This window comes from Hyla sarda, chromosome 4 (genome assembly GCF_029499605.1).
Source record: "Hyla sarda isolate aHylSar1 chromosome 4, aHylSar1.hap1, whole genome shotgun sequence".
In the NCBI taxonomy this organism is placed as follows: Eukaryota; Metazoa; Chordata; class Amphibia; order Anura; family Hylidae; genus Hyla; species Hyla sarda.
This window is the reverse complement of record NC_079192.1, coordinates 197,799,475-197,815,509: the sequence shown is the minus strand read 5'-3', so window position 1 is coordinate 197,815,509 and position 16,035 is coordinate 197,799,475. Positions and strand designations below refer to the sequence as shown.

General features: G+C 44.8%; 1 protein-coding gene across 3 annotated transcripts in view; it reads right to left on the bottom strand.

Moving 5' to 3' along the window:
• Positions 1-16,035, bottom strand: part of FBH1 (F-box DNA helicase 1) — an 84,445-nt gene that overhangs the window by 42,289 nt on the left and 26,121 nt on the right. For all 3 annotated transcript variants that reach the window (XM_056573221.1, XM_056573223.1, XM_056573222.1), the window contains 4 exons: positions 14,304-14,494; positions 13,723-13,806; positions 5,846-5,940; positions 595-763 (listed from right to left, as the gene is read on the bottom strand). In XM_056573221.1, the coding sequence (XP_056429196.1) occupies positions 595-763; positions 5,846-5,940; positions 13,723-13,806; positions 14,304-14,494 (539 nt within the window). The remainder of the gene's footprint in view (positions 1-594; positions 764-5,845; positions 5,941-13,722; positions 13,807-14,303; positions 14,495-16,035) is intronic.

The following is a 16,035-nucleotide window of genomic DNA, read 5'->3' as shown; positions in this document are numbered from 1 at the left end:
CTTTAAAAGGGTACTCTGGTGAAAAACTATTTTTTTTTTAATCAGCTGGTGCCAGAAAGTTAAACAGATTTGTAAATCTTTGTCCATGTCAGGAACTGTCCAGAGCAGGAGTAAATCCCATATCAAACCTTTCCTGCTCCGGACAGTTCCTGACATGGACAGAGGTGTCAGGAGAGAGCACTGTGGTCGGACAGAAAATAAATTCACAAAGAAAAGAACTTCTTGTGGAGCATACAGCAGCTGATAAGTACTGGAAGGATTAAGATTTTTAAATAGAAGTAATTTACAAATCTGTTTAACTTTCTGGAACTAGTTGATTTGAATTTTTTTTTTTCCACTGGAGTACCCCTTTAAGCTACAAATGACCTGGGCCATTTGTTGTTGGGCTGCAAAAGCTATGAAATCTACTGTATAAAAGTGAAGCTTGCAGGGCTTTGCCTTTTTAGGAAAACAGATCATGCAGCATGTAAAAATAAATAAACACCACCACAAACAAGGAAGGCAACTTTCGCTGGGCTTTAGTCAAAATCCAATGACCAATGAGTGGTAACTTTGGCATACTAGGGTACAGCAATAGCTATGTAGTAAACTTACAGTTTCCCGGTTTGTTGAAAAGCCAGCGAGTGGAAAGTTTTGCATAAAACATTCTTGGGGAAAAGATGGGAAGCGTGCTTTGCAATGGATCTGTTGAATGTTGCATACAAAAAGCGTAGATGAGGTCTGCTCTCTGCATACTTTATCAGAGTTGAAGTTTTCCCAGTACCTACAAAAACACACACAATATTAAAATGGTAAGTGTATGGGGCTAGAAGATAAAAAATAGTCAATGTAAAAAAATACAAAAAAATGTAAATACAACAAAACACTATTATAACAAAGTATAGGGTACACTGTGTGTATTTATAGAGACTAAACTCCATCCCCCAAACTTAGCCCCTATCCTAAGGATTGTGGATAAGTGTCAGATGTCGGAGCTGGGACCCTCCACAATCTCATGCAATGCGCTTTTGCTCTCTGCATGAAAAGAGCGGTGTCGACCACAGCACGAAGCTGCGGCCAACACGTCCCCTTCATGCAGCTCTATGGCCAGAGATTGCCGAGTGCAGTGCTCCGACTGCCCCAGAGAGCTGCATGGAGGGGCCGTGTCAGCCGCAGCTTTGTGTGCTGTCGACACACCCCACTCAGGAGGAGAGCCGTGCACTGTTCAGGAGATCCTTAGGATAGGGGATAAGTTTTTAAGAACAGGAGTTCTCCTTGTGCAGAGTCCAAATTTGTAATTCTCTCCACCCACTTACATTCCCCCTATATAAGCTGGCAAATGGGCATGTGGTACTTACTGATGCATAGAGAGGGCTAGTAAGTTCAGAAAAATAATAGAGAGGACTACCAAGGCTTAAAGTGGTACTCTGGTGAAAAACTTTTTTTTTTTTTTTTTTTAAATCAACTGGTGCCAGAAAGTTAAACAGATTTGTAAATTACTTCTATTTAAAAATCTTAATCCTTCCTGTACTTATTAGCTGCTGAATACTACAGCGGAAATTCTTTTCTTTTTGAAACACAGAACTGTCTGCTGACATCACGAGCACAGTGCTCTCTGCTGACATCTCTGTCCATTATATGAACTGTCCAGAACAGCCTATGTTTGCTATGGGGATTTCCTTTTACCCTGGACAGTTCCTAAAATGGACAGAGATGTCAGCAGAGAGCACTGTGATCATGATGTCAGCAGACAGCTCTGTGTTTCAAACGGAAAAGAATTTCCACTGTAGTATTCAGCAGCTAATAAGTACAGGAAGGATTAAGATTAAGTAATTTACAAATCTGTTTAACTTTCTGGCACCAGTTGATTTAAAAAAAAAAAATTAAAAAAAAAGTTTTTCACCGGAGTACCCCTTTAACGACGCAGGACGTATATTTACGTCCTGCGCCGGCTCCCGCGATATGAAGCGGGATCGCGCCGCGATCCCGCATCATATCGCGTCGGTCCCGGCGCTAATCAACGGCCGGGACCCGCGGCTAATACCACACATCGCCGATCGCGGCGATGTGCGGTATTAACCCTTTAGAAGCGGCGGTCAAAGCTGACCGCCGCTTCTAAAGTGAAAGTGAAAGTGACCCGGCTGCTCAGTCGGGCTGTTCGGGACCGCCGCGGTGAAATCGCGGCGTCCCGAACAGCTGATCGGACACCGGGAGGGCTCTTACCTGCCTCCTCGGTGTCCGATCGACGAATGACTGCTCCGTGCCTGAGATCCAGGCAGGAGCAGTCAAGCGCCGATAATGCTGATCACAGGCGTGTTAATGCACGCCAGTGATCAGCATTAGAGATCAGTGTGTGCAGTGTTATAGGTCCCTATGGGACCTATAACACTGCAAAAAAAATGTAAAAAAAAAGTGTTAATAAAGGTCATTTAACCCCTTCCCTAATAAAAGTTTGAATCACCCCCCTTTTCCCATAAAAAAAATAAAACAGTGTAAAAAAAATAAAAAATAAACATATGTGGTATCGCCGCGTGCGTAAATGTCCGAACTATAAAAATATATCATTAATTAAGCCGTACGGTCAATGGCGTACGCGCAAAAAAATTCCAAAGTCCAAAAAAGCGTATTTTGGTCACTTTTTATATCATTAAAAAATGAATAAAAAGTGATCAAAAAGTCCGATCAAAACAAAAATCATACCGATAAAAACTTCAGATCACGGCGCAAAAAATGAGTCCTCATACCACCCCATACGTGGAAAAATAAAAAAGTTATAGGGGTCAGAAGATGACATTTTTAAACGTATAAATTTTCCTGCATGTAGTTATGATTTTTTCCAGAAGTGCGACAAAATCAAACCTATATAAGTAGGGTATCATTTTAACCGTATGGACCTACAGAATAATGATAAGGTGTAATTTTTACCGAAATATGCACTGCGTAGAAACGAAAGCCCCCAAAAGTTACAAAATGGCGTTTTTTTTTCGATTTTGTCGCACAATGATTTTTTTTTCCGTTTCGCTGTGCATTTTTGGGTAAAATGACTAATGTCACTGCAAAGTAGAATTGGCGACGCAAAAAATAAGCCATAATATGGATTTTTAGGTGGAAAATTGAAAGGGTTATGATTTTCAAAAGGTAAGGAGGAAAAAACGAAAGTGCAAAAACGGAAAAACCCTGAGTCCTTAAGGGGTTAAAAGGGGGGGGGGGGGCAGATTTGGAATATTGTAGACTGACAGGGAGCATTTAAACCAAAACAGGACAAAATCCTATCCACAGATGGACAAATTTTTTTGATCTATTTTAAATGTTGCCAATTTCCTGACTGTTGGGGCCCATGCACACTACAGATATTTCTCTGAATTAATTCCAAGCAGAATCCACTTGCAGCAGAATTCTATTCATCTGAAAGGGATTCTGCGGCTTAGTGCACATTACGTAAGTTTTGTAATGTAACTTTCTATGCTGATCCAGATTCCACCCAAAAAAAATTAACATGTACATTTTTTTTTAGCAGAATCCACACAGAAGCCCATTAGTCAACAGGACTTTGAATTGCAGGGAATCAGTTCTGCAGCAAATTCCATGTAACATTAAAAAGGGGTTCTCCGGTGCTTACACATCTTATCCCCAATCCAAAGGATAGGGGATAAGATGCCTGATCGCGGGAGTCCCGCCGCTGGGGACGGCCGGGATCATGCACGCGGCACCCCGTTTGTAATCAGTCCCCGGAGCGTGTTCGCTCCGGGTCTGATTACGGTCGACCACAGGGCCGGCGGCGTGTGACATCTCCTTAGGATAGGGGATAAGATGTGTAAGCACCGGAGTACCCCTTTAAGCCTATTTCTTGGCGACGTGGATCCACTCATGGAATTCAGTGTGGAAATTCCTTGTTGAATTTCTGTAGTGTGCACGGGCCCTTAAGATGCACTGGGAAGCTAATTCACCAGGTTTAAAAGAAGTCGCCAAGGCTGGCTAAAAATCATTGACTGAGTAGTGAGTGAACATTTCCTATATGTAGAAAAGAAAGCATGCAGCGCTACTCAGCCAGGACTATAGCTTTCTTTTTTTTAGATACATGTAAAGCTGAGCCTTAACACCAGAATTTTTGGGGATGCACAACCCTTCAATTCAATTATGCCATTTTATGCATTATATAGGCAAAATATTTGGTTAACTTCACTTATTTCGATTCAAGATTCTTTTAGTTGGTCAGCCCTAATTGCTGTACTCACTGGTTTTAGGCTTGACGGCAATTTTTATTCACATAACTAAACCTAAACAGAAGAAGATAGAAGAACAGCACATCCAATTTAAAAAAAATTGTCCGTATGGGGGTGCACGCAGATCCTGGATCCTTGGTTAGAGGACCAAATTATTTAAACAGCAAAAAGAGATCTTGTCCACAGCACCAATTCCAAAAAAGTGAAAATTTTATTCCATAACAGGTGTCAAAACAGCAGCGACGTTTCAGTCAGCTCAACCTGACCTTTCTCAAGCCTTTCTCAAGGCTTGAGAAAGGTCAGGTTGAGCTGACTGAAACGTCGCTGCTGTTTTGACACCTGTTATGGAATAAAATTTTCACTTTTTTGGAATTGGTGCTGTGGACAAGATCTCTTTTTGCTGTTTAAACCTAAACAGAGCAATGGAAAAATGAGAATGATTTTTTTTTACATTTTCATGTCACAGTGTTCACTTCAATGTGTGACTGGGTTGGGGTCTGACCACTGGGACCCTTGTGATTCTTGCACTGTGAAGTTCTGTAGTCCCTCTACATTTCTCCCAGGTGCTGTTACCGGTATTGCACAGAAGCCCTACTCAAGCAAACGATGTTAAGCTGCATTAGCAGACTATGCACATGGACAAGGGTGGCCCTATGGCAGAATGAATGAGGCAAAAAGTGACCACAGATCACTAAATATTATACAAGGGAAGTAGATTATTTATTATGCACCACAAAATGTGTGTGTTAGTGTAACATTTTAGCCACTAAATTTATGTTTTCCATATTCATTTCTTCTTAGACCCCTGACTAGCAGTTTTTCAGCCTTCTCTTAGGTTCCGATTTTTTTCATGTGGGTGTGTCCTTCCAGTAATACGTGCTAGATGTATGTATCTTTAGTAGTCTAGAGTAAGCTGTTGGCTCTCTTCACACTGGTGCACAGCCCATGTGATTATATCCTGCAACCTGCCTTGTATGTGCTCTTCTCTATCTACAGTCTGTGTGCATTGTCCTCCAAATATGCTCTCCCTTCTGTACACACTCTGAGCTGCTATCCCCCCTCCTGCATCTCTAGCAGAAAGCTTGACTTATCTCTACCTGAGCCGCAGCTAAATTTACACTATTTAGAACGGTTTTCAAAGATAAAACCACTGGAACGTCAAAAATAAAGTGGAAATACACGTCCAACTGCCTTAAGTTTATATCCTATATTTACATAGAGATACTTCACAGTAATTTCATATACTGTTTGTTCTGAAAGGTAACACTGTACCTTTAAAAGGAAACCTGCCCCCATAAAAGTCCCAAAACTACTGTAATAACTTGGATAGGTAAAAAACGACACCTGTTGTGAATCTGTAATTTTAATCTCCACTGCATTTCCCCACAGTAACCCTGCAAACTGACCATGTGCTGCCTCCTTATGGAGAAGTTCATGCTGTATTATTTAGCTGAGCCCTAGCAATGGATCAGCTGGCAGCGGATGGATTGTTTATGGCCTTATTGCAGGGGAATGCAAGGGAGTACAAAGATAATAATTTCAGATTTGGAATCCAGTTGTGACACTGGTTTAGGAGTGTTGTCCATGGTGACAGATACTCTTTAAATACTGGCATGATACCTATAATTGTATAATTTTCTTACCTGCAAAAGCCATGATTTTTACAACCTGCCCATCTTGAATATCATGGTTTATTATCTGCTGCTGTTCATTTGTAAGACTGAAGTTCGGCTTTCGTCTAAATAAAAATAAATAAAAAAGTACATCAGAGATTTTACTCGTTTTTAAACATTTTTAATTTCATACGATAAAACAAATCAATGGGCTATTCGTGTAAACTGCTTGTTCCTCCTGAGCAAGAAACTCTTTGTAGCTGCTCATTGCTCTGGCTTATATAAGAAGGCCCTCAAAGGGGGGACGTGGTCTGACGAGTGATGTGGGCGGACATGTGGAGAAGAACTCTGGCCTGTGATCTTTTTATTTTCCTGGGAATCCTGCCCATTCCTTCTGAAAAACCCTATTCATACCTGCCAGAGCTAACTTCCTGCTTCCCACTGTCCCCACATTTCTAGCAAAGGAATGGTGCCAAAAACAGACTGAGCACTGGAAGAGAGATCACTTTGGCACTGACAACACTAGGTACTTTAGCACACCATTACCATAGGTGAACACTGAGCAAGTCCGCACCTGCTACGTTACCTACAGCTATAGCAAAATAGATGTACATAGATGACGGCACTCACCATGTAGTAGAGAAGACTTTTTATTGCAACAGTCGGTGCATACAGGACATCCGTAGGCAGAGACAGTGAGGATGGGTGGGGGGGGGGGGGGGAGTGCACGGGACAGACTGTTTCACGCGACGGAAAACCGGCTAGAGGAAGCACGTGTGACGTGTTAAACAGTCTTTCCAGAGCACACACCCTTCCTCACTGTCTCTGCCTGCGGATGTCCTGTATGCACTGACTGTTGCAATAAAAAGTCTTCTCTACTACATGGTGAGTGCCGTCATCTATGTACTCTTTGCTATAGCAAAAATAGACTGAGGAAGCCTCAGCAGTGAGCATGCCCAGACGTGGGCACCATCTTCCTGCTCTGATTCGGCAGCATCTTAAATTACTGCAGCAGTTTGCCTGCATACCAGACAAAGATGCTTCCCTGCCTTGTCCTAGTGACAACTGGAGGAATCTTTGAGGAGCACAGGTGGACTAGATGGGTGACGCTGCAAATACTCCCAAAATGGCTCCACGTGTGGTGCTTTGCCGACTTCCAACTGTCCTGATGTCGACGTGCGCATGACCTCCTCTCCTGCTGCAACAGGCTCCCTTGTGTGAGTGAGTCCTTCTTTTGGGTTCCAGAAACCTATATGGTTGGTGACATTCTTATCACAGTATTTGATACTACTGTAAATGTTGTGACTGAAGAAGATTTTTCTCCTTGTCCCTTTGACAAGATTGCATTGTATTAAATGTAAAAAAAAAAAAAACCTTCTCTGTTAACTCAGAATTCCCTAAAATTGTACTTGAAATATAATAAATGAAACCTATCAATATTCTACTGCTGCCTAAAAGTTCAAACTATATAAACCAGATCTTGAAGGGATTTTCTAATCTGCCTTTTTCAGGTCTGAGCCTGCCGCCTCTCTCTTCCTGCTTTTAGCGGGGAGGGCTCTTGTTCTGTGATTCACACTTCAGACACACTGGCTGTGTGAAAGAAACTAGCATTTTGCATCACTCACTGACACAGTACATCTTGCACACAAGCAGCAGAGCCAGTGTCCGTGATTAGGTTTACATATCACTGCTCTTATTAAAGAAAAATCAAAATCCTACGTATGTACCCCTGTGTAGACGTTGCCAAGGAATGGTAAGTAGTATCACTTTTACCATAAAACAATACAAAGTACCAAAAGTCTACAGTACTAAAAACTTAGTTTTTGGAGCCCGTTGCACTGATTTTTTCCCATTTCCTTCAAATATGCAAAGTGTTAGTTCTTATCAGACTAGGAAACCAGGGTCTAATGACAAAATGAAAGACAGTGACCCCTAGTGGCAGTTTTTTTTAAACAAGTTTTTCACAACTTTAGTAAAGTATATTAAAAAAATTATTCTTATTCTCTAAGGCACTTTAAAAAAAGGAGATTTATTGTACTCACCGTAAAATCTCTTTCTTGTAGCCTTCATTGGGGGACAACTATACTGATGGTTATATGTTCTTGCCACTATGAGGCGCTGACACTAGGAAAAGAAGTCGGCTCCTCCCTGGCACCATATACCCGCCTACTGGTGGTGAGGTAATCAATTTTGGCACAAAGCTGTAGGAGAAGCCAACAAAGAATTATGTTCGAAGGACCCTAGAAAAGAATCCTGGATAAAAAAATAAATAAATAAATAAACAAAAAAATAAACAATAACCGGAAAAGAATATCCGGACCAAAAAAAAAAAATGAAGAAATGGGTGGGTGCGGGGTCCCCGAATGAAGGCTACGAGAAAAAAAATCTCCTTTTCTCAGTCGCTCTTCATTAGGGGACACCTATACAGATGGGCCGTACCAAAGCAGTCCCCTAGGGTTGGAATAACAACCACTAGCGAAAAGAAATCAGTCCCGAGACCGAACCCACTAGTCCTTAAAGCTTGCGGACGAGACCCCAGGCCAGAAAAAAACGAGGCCTAGAAACAGAGCTCCCGGAAGATCCCCCTGCCAAGGAGATGGACTGGGTCGCCAAAGGAAGGGACCGTCCTTCGCAGGGACTCTAAACCTATGGTCCTCAAAGGCAGACTAGAAAAAGTCGACTGGGAAGCAAGAGGGGCTGGAAACCATCACGAAAGGAAGTAGGAAATCAACTCTAAGGAAAACAGAACCAGAAAGAGGGCTAGCCCGGCTGGGAAACAAAAATGGAAAATGGCACAACAATAAGAAGAAAAAAAAAGAGACGGAAACCGGCTCTAGAGAGGCCTGGTGCGGAAGATCGAAGCTCTTAACATCTGCAGACCCAAAACCCCTATCCAGGAGCCCGCCGCGAGCACCAGGTAGGTGACATAGCTCAACTGGTGTAATCCGGATGACCGGGACGCCCTCCATTTCGAAAGAACATGGACCCCGAAGGAGAAGATGGAAGGGAATAATGGCCAAGAAGAAGCGGAATGTACAGAAAATGGGCATCCCAGAACAACAGAGCAACAGACATGGGAAATGGAGGTTCCTGAGTCACTTGGAAGATGAACACGGAAGAATAAATGGCCAAGAAAGGAGCGGAAGACCCTGAAAAGGAGTATCCGGAACACCGGAGCGGCCGACATGGGAATTGGAGGTTCCTGAGAAGACTTACATCCGAAGGTTAAGGAAACCCAACATCCACGAAACACTCCAGTTGACAAAGATCCATGCAGAGACAGAAGAAGTGCGGTACAGAAAGACCACCCCATAAATGAGATCACAGAGAAATCTGGGCAGGACCGCTACACATGCGCGAGACCTCAACCATCACTAAGGCCCAAAGAACCAAGAGGGCCGACCTAGAGAAGAAGGCACGCCACAGCGTCCCAGGATAGTGGCCAAGAAAAGGAGACCAACCGGTCCTGGGCCCCGGTGGTCCGAGTGGACCATAGCACTCCGAAGCAACAACCCGTCAGGAAGGGAATGGAGGGGGAACAAAAGGGAACCTGGCTGGGGCTCCCAGGCTCTGGGTACAGAAAGTTAACTCTAGAAAACTGTGGAGTCAGTGTAGCGCTATTGACACCGTCAAGGGAAGGAGGAACACACCCTACCAGGGAGATTGTGCAGAGAGGGGAGGAGAGCAGGACACAAATGACAGACGAAGGTTAGACCATCTGTCGCCAAGCCAAACAGGATAGCAGAAACCCCTCCGACAGAGGGAGTGGCAGGGCTGCCGGAGCAGCAGCAGATAACCAATAAACGGGAAGAGAGCCAGGCTGCAATAGTAGAAAAAGACAAATACACCCTTATCCAGGCTGCAATAGTGGGCAACAAGCACACATAAAAGACAGCGAAAAACTCTACTGAATGCTCTAAGTGAAAAACAAGAGCCCAGCCAGATATCCCACCTATAAAGTGGGAAGAGAAAGAGGACTCCATCTCGGTAGTAGAAAGCGACCAGCAAAATAGTCCCCCTAGTGGAGGGGAAAACAAGGGGTGGTAAAGATGAAACTCAGGCACTGACCATACCAAGCCCCCTTATCCCCGTACCCCCGTGGAAGTAAGATTGTCAAAGTGCACCAAGCACTGTAGGAGCAGGGACAAGCCGCCCTGCGGCAACGGACAAAGTACTGGGTGGACGAAGCCCCCAGGAACTCTGCGAAAACATATCGAGGAGCCAATGTGTGTCCCCAGAGGGATCGGAATCCTGGACACCGGAGCAGGGCAAAGATGCAAAGACATGACTACAAATGCAAGGAAGAAGGACACAAACACAGCAACCAACAGCATTGAGAGGAACACCCCATCAGGGTGAAACCCGGGCCAGATGGCACAGGAATCCAGGAAGATACTTGGAGGCCCATCAGGCCCCAGGCCAGAACAGAGGTGCTCGACATGGATACCTCTATAGTAGTGAGGAACCAAGATTGCAGACACGAAAGGAATCGCAGACATCCAAGTCAGTATGAAAGACAGGCTCAGCACCCAATGGTGTGCCACAACCATGCCCCTAGAAGACCAAAGTGGCACTCTTAGAAAGGGGAACAGAGTGCTGCAGTTGCAGTGAAAAGCCACGGAACCTGTAGGAAATGCCCACACCCATTTCCTAATGCTGCCCCACACAAGGACTGCTGTCGCAGATGCAAGAGATGAAGGAGATATGTGGGGCAGGAAACATGCAGAGACAGTCTGAATGGTATAACAGGTTCAATGAACCCACAGACACACTTCGTGGAACTTCACATGGAAAGTGAGTCACCGGGATGCAGTGAGGGGAGTGGCAGGAAAGGGGGAGGTGACCTGGTGAATTAGAAACCCTTCAGACACAGTCTGGCTATATGGCATAGGGACCATGGCAACACCTGGTCCCGCAATCAGAACCACACATTGAAAGTGGATTACCAGCCTTCAGCTGTGAGAACAGCAGACATGCCGAGAAGGACCTGGTAAAGCAGGGAGCAACATGGGTTGACTCACTCAGAACTATACCTTGGCAGTGGAATACCTGAACTTCTGTACACGGAGTGGGAAGTGTACGGTAGTTGACCCAACGTAGCAGTAAACCATGGCTGAACGGATTTCTGAACGCACAGGATCACACCTTCAAACCCTCCCACAGAAAGTGGGGTACCGGAATGCGGCCGATCCGATGAGCGACCTGGTGGTGCCGGAGACCATGCAGACGAAGTCTGGCTGACTGGCATCATACCTGTGCACTTGCAGGAACCCTCGTCCAGAGTCTTCCCACGCAGAAAAGTATGGGAAAACACTGCCAAGCACGTGACAGCCCAGTTGATGGAATCCCTGTCACCCTTGACGATCAGGGCAGGTTTAGGAGCCCTGGATTGCATCCTTGTCGCCCTGAAAAGGGTCAATAAGATACGTAGGGTCATTTCTTCAGACACCACGCCATAGCAGTGGGACCGTAACTCCTGAAGGGCGACCTAGAGGTGTAGGAGACCATGAAGACCACTGTCCAGCTTACTGGCACAGGGTCCTGTTGTACCTATAACGACACCCTTCTGGTCTCCTCACATTAGAAGAGGGGTACAGGAACTCCAGCCATGCATGCAGCAGCCCCATGATGGGAGAACGGTGGCGGCAGAAACCGAGCAGACAACAGTCTGGCTTATCAATCGCAGACATCCAAGTCAGTATGAAAGACAGGCTCAGCACCCAATGGTGTGCCACAACCATGCCCCTAGAAGACCAAAGTGGCACTCTTAGAAAGGGGAACAGAGTGCTGCAGCTGCAGTGAAAAGCCATGGAACCTGTAGGAAATGCCCACACCCATTTCCTAATGCTGCCCCACACAAGGACTGCTGTCGCAGATGCAAGAGATGAAGGAGATATGTGGGGCAGGAAACATGCAGAGACAGTCTGAATGGTATAACAGGTTCAATGAACCCACAGACACACAATAGGTGCTGGTGCCCTATTGTCGCATATGGAGGGGTGGGAAGGCCTGGGGCCATGGATAGTATCCCTGTCCCCCTGCACAAAATCCATTGTACATGCCGGGTCACTCCTTCGGACACCATTTGTTAGCAGTGGGGAGCTGTAATTCCAGCCGTGGATGAGGCAGCCATGTGACGAGTGACTGCCGTCAGAGGAAACCACGCAGACCCCTGTCTGGGGTATTGGGTTCAGTCCATGTCCACGTAAGAACACGTGCTTGAAAACCTTGCACTAGAAGTTGGGGGTTCAGCACACTAGCCACAGATTCCGAAGACCTATAAGTACCTGTGGGAGAGAATTGATACCACTGCGGTTTTCCAGCACCCTCCCAGGAATAAAGACCACAAAGTGGACACTTGATGTCTAAAGACTCAAGAGAATGAAACACCTGGGAAAGGCCCTCAGTCAAGGATGCAGATGCATCTGCAAGGGCATCCCACCGGTGTCTCGCCCTGGGGCTGGAATGTGGCAGTGGGCGCGGCAGACATGTCATGGCAGAAATGCCAAGCACAATATCCTTGAGCTGGCGATGAGACCTTTGCCTCTTCAGGTGATAAAACAGGGTGGCGGAAGCAAATATTAAAGCAGCCCCCAAAATAACATTTAATATATGGTCCCCAGACCGGAAACCCAGCAAGATTAAACAGGTAAAAAGTAGACATCAAAAGACTGCAATAGCTGTCTGCCGCCACAAAGGGAAGCCAAACAAAGGACCAGAAAGTAGGGGCTGCAATTTACTGAATGGCCAAAATAGGGGGGTAAGAACATGGACTGAGAAACAAAAGATTTTTTTTTTCTTGTAAATAAAAAGAGCGCAGGAAGCAGTGCGCTGCCCAGGGACCCCAAGGCCAGAACCCTCTGGACTCCCGGTAGAGAAAGGCCAAGAACTGCCGACAGAGCGCCCCCGACCCCTCCAGAGTGCCCAGTCACTGCCGAGCAGGGAGCAGTGGATATCACGTGCGCTGTGGGGAGATGCCGGAGCTGAATGGCGGGCCCTGTCTCCAAGCACTCAGGCGGGCGTTGAAGATTGCAGCAGATGGGGCTGCCGGTAAGATGACCATGAGGCCACAAGGTAAGTCCAGCACAGCCACGTGTAATGGTGGCTGAGGAGCCGACACTGGGGAAAAGGGACCTCAGGATGGAGAAACCCTAGCGGAGTACAGAAGGGGAGGGAGAGAAGGGGGGGGGGGGATTCCATCTTCTCATGCTCACCCAGACCTCTTCAACCAGCTTATGGCCACGCTGCCTCATACCAGGCTAAGATAGCGGGACAAGCAGGGGCAGTGGGGGACCCGGATCCAAGGTTGCAACCTCCAGGCGCTGGCCTTTGGTGAGAAGGGGTTGAGAGTACATACTCTATGTCTGAGCCCCTTTGTCGCATATGGGGAAACAGGAAGCGCCATGCTCCTGAACCCCCACCTGAAAAAGGGAAACAAAAGGGAGAAAAAAAAAACCCAACTAAAACAGCCCTTACTAGAAAATAATAAAAAAGGACCAGGTCTGGGAGCTCCCAGACCTGTGTCTTGCCTCCTACTGACACTAGCTAAAACTGATTACCTCACTTCCAGTGGGCGGGTATATCCTGCCAGGGAGGAGCCAACTTATTTTCCAAGTGTCAGCGCCTCCTAGTGGCAAGAGCATATACCCATTAGTAGAGGTGTCCCCCAATGAAGAGCAACTGAGAAAAAGCATTTTCTAATGACAGTGAAGCTTTAAAAGGGAAAATATGTTCTTAGTGAAATAAAGCATTACAGTTTTTAACCCCAGAACAATATGTAAATATGTTTACATATATGACAGTCCAAAGTTAACATGTTGAAGATGAACAGAAATGTTCGGTAGGTAATACTTTCATAGCCATAAAATACACTAATTAACATGTATGTTGATTATTGCAGTACACACCTTGCATTTTCATAGGATGCCATTTTCTGATATGAGCTGCTGTTCTCCAGAAGATATAGACTATAGAATATGTTGTAATGGATCCTGTTAAAACAAACAGTAGGGGCAAAAAAAAAGTCAACAGAATGCAAGCGTAATTTTAAATAGTTTCCATTGAAAGAGTTTTCCCATTAAGATAAGTACATCTAAACTGATGTATAATGTCAATGGGAGCTTGGCTGCAGTAACATGGCATGGTGCCTAAGATATCCGACCCCCTGACAGGTGTCATTTACACAAAGTTATTAATTTTATCTTCATCATTATAGCTATCTATATGACATAGTCTGCATCGATCTTTTTACCCGTGTAAAATGTGAAGCAAGAAAGGTAGCTTTTCTAAATAAGGAAAGCTACATGTAAGCGCTGTGAAGAGCTCATAAGCGCAGGTATCTAAATACAGTGTGATAGTCACTGATCTGCTTGCTCTACATGAAGGTACCACAATAACTTTGTTACATAAAATGTATCAATCTAAGCAAAAATGCTTGTGTGACTTTTTAGTTAGAGGGAACACAAGAGTCGTTGATCTTTATTGATACCTATTACTGATGAGAATCTTCTGCTCTCTCATTGCGAAAAGGAGTGTTGCCAAACAGTATAAGGCTTCTATGACTTCAACAAGCCTTAGAGGTGATCGAAAATGTTGTAAACATCTCATCAGCCTCTGGATGTCACCTACTGTGGTTGATAGGAGAACGATTACTGCCAGCACTGCCCAAGGGTTCACATTCTGTAATGATAGAGAGAGAAGAGGTATTGATTGCTAATATTTGCGTATAAACAGCACTGATAACTCCTGATAATATCCCAAAACATATTAGCATATGAATGACTCCAGCCTATGGTGCATATGACACTTCCAAGAATATGGCAACGCTTACTAGAAGGCAAATCAACCGACCAACTTCTGTGTAGATCCTGAGCATATGCCAAGACTGTTGAAAGATATTGGCCCAGATTTATCAAATTGTGTAAGAGAAAAAGTGGAGTGATTTTCCCACAGCAACCAATCACAGCTCAGCTAACAAACTCTGGTAAAAGTGAAAGCTGAGCTGTGATTGGTCGCTGTGGGATAATCTCTCCACTTTTTCTCTTACACAGTTTGATAAAATCGGAGCCATTTAAGGTCTGTAGCCTGCAAAATTGTGTAAACAGCATGGGGCTACAATACCATTTTACAGAACAAGATGAGCAAAGCAACATATTTAAACATTGTGTTAAATAATGAAATACTTATTTTTCAATCTGCACTTAATACCCCATAATGAGAAAGTAAAAATAGTAAAAATGTTTGCACATTTATTAAAAACATATCAGAGCAAAAACCAAGCTATGCTTAAAGAACTACCTGTAGAGGTCAGAGACAGGATTGTGTGGAGGGGAAGATCTGGAGAAGGGTACAAAAACATTTCTGCTGCACTGAAAGAGAACAGTGGCCTCTATAATTCTTAAAGGAGAAGTATCTTGCATAAAAACGTATCCCCTATCCACAGGATAGGGGATAAGTTTTAGATTGTGGGGGGTCTGACTGCTGGGACCACCAGCAATCTCTTGCACAGGCCCTCTGCTTTCCCCACAAACAGAGTGCCACAACCCTGCATGAAGCGGCCGCCGACACGCCCCCTCTATATATCTCTGGGAGAACCGGAGATAGCCGAAAGGGCGGCATGTCCTGTTACAGGGGGAGCAGAGAGCCCGTGCAGATCGGGGGGAGGGGGCGGGTATATGAGTGACATATCTCCTTTAAATAGAAGAAGTCTGAAATGACCAGGACTCTATTTAGAGCTGGCCGTGGGCCCCACACCACAAAAGTAATTGACAAAGTCCTTGGTAGGAGAAGTGATCAAGAGCTCAATGGTCAACCATCGCTGCATAACCTGATGCAGGAAACGTGTGTCTGAAATACATAATTTCTGATGCCCTCTAGTGGCATTATATCATGACTACAGTAACATCACTTCTAGTACCCTGGCTCACACACATTGCAGCAAATATAGACACACAATTGAGAATATAAGACTTAAAACAGATGGGTTACTAAATACTGCATATAGCGGAAACAACTAGAGCAGCATTGGCAGACTTATTTGTTCTGGCTGTAAAAACCACAATTAATACATACATTGATTATTACACTCTGCCATTTTCTTCAATATTCCTCGCTTCCATTGCTCAGATTTTTAAAAGGTTAACTGCATTTGAATCAGCATCACCCGCACTATAAACCGGTGTATTCAGGCTAGTGCGGGTGATGCTGCTGTTGGATTCTGT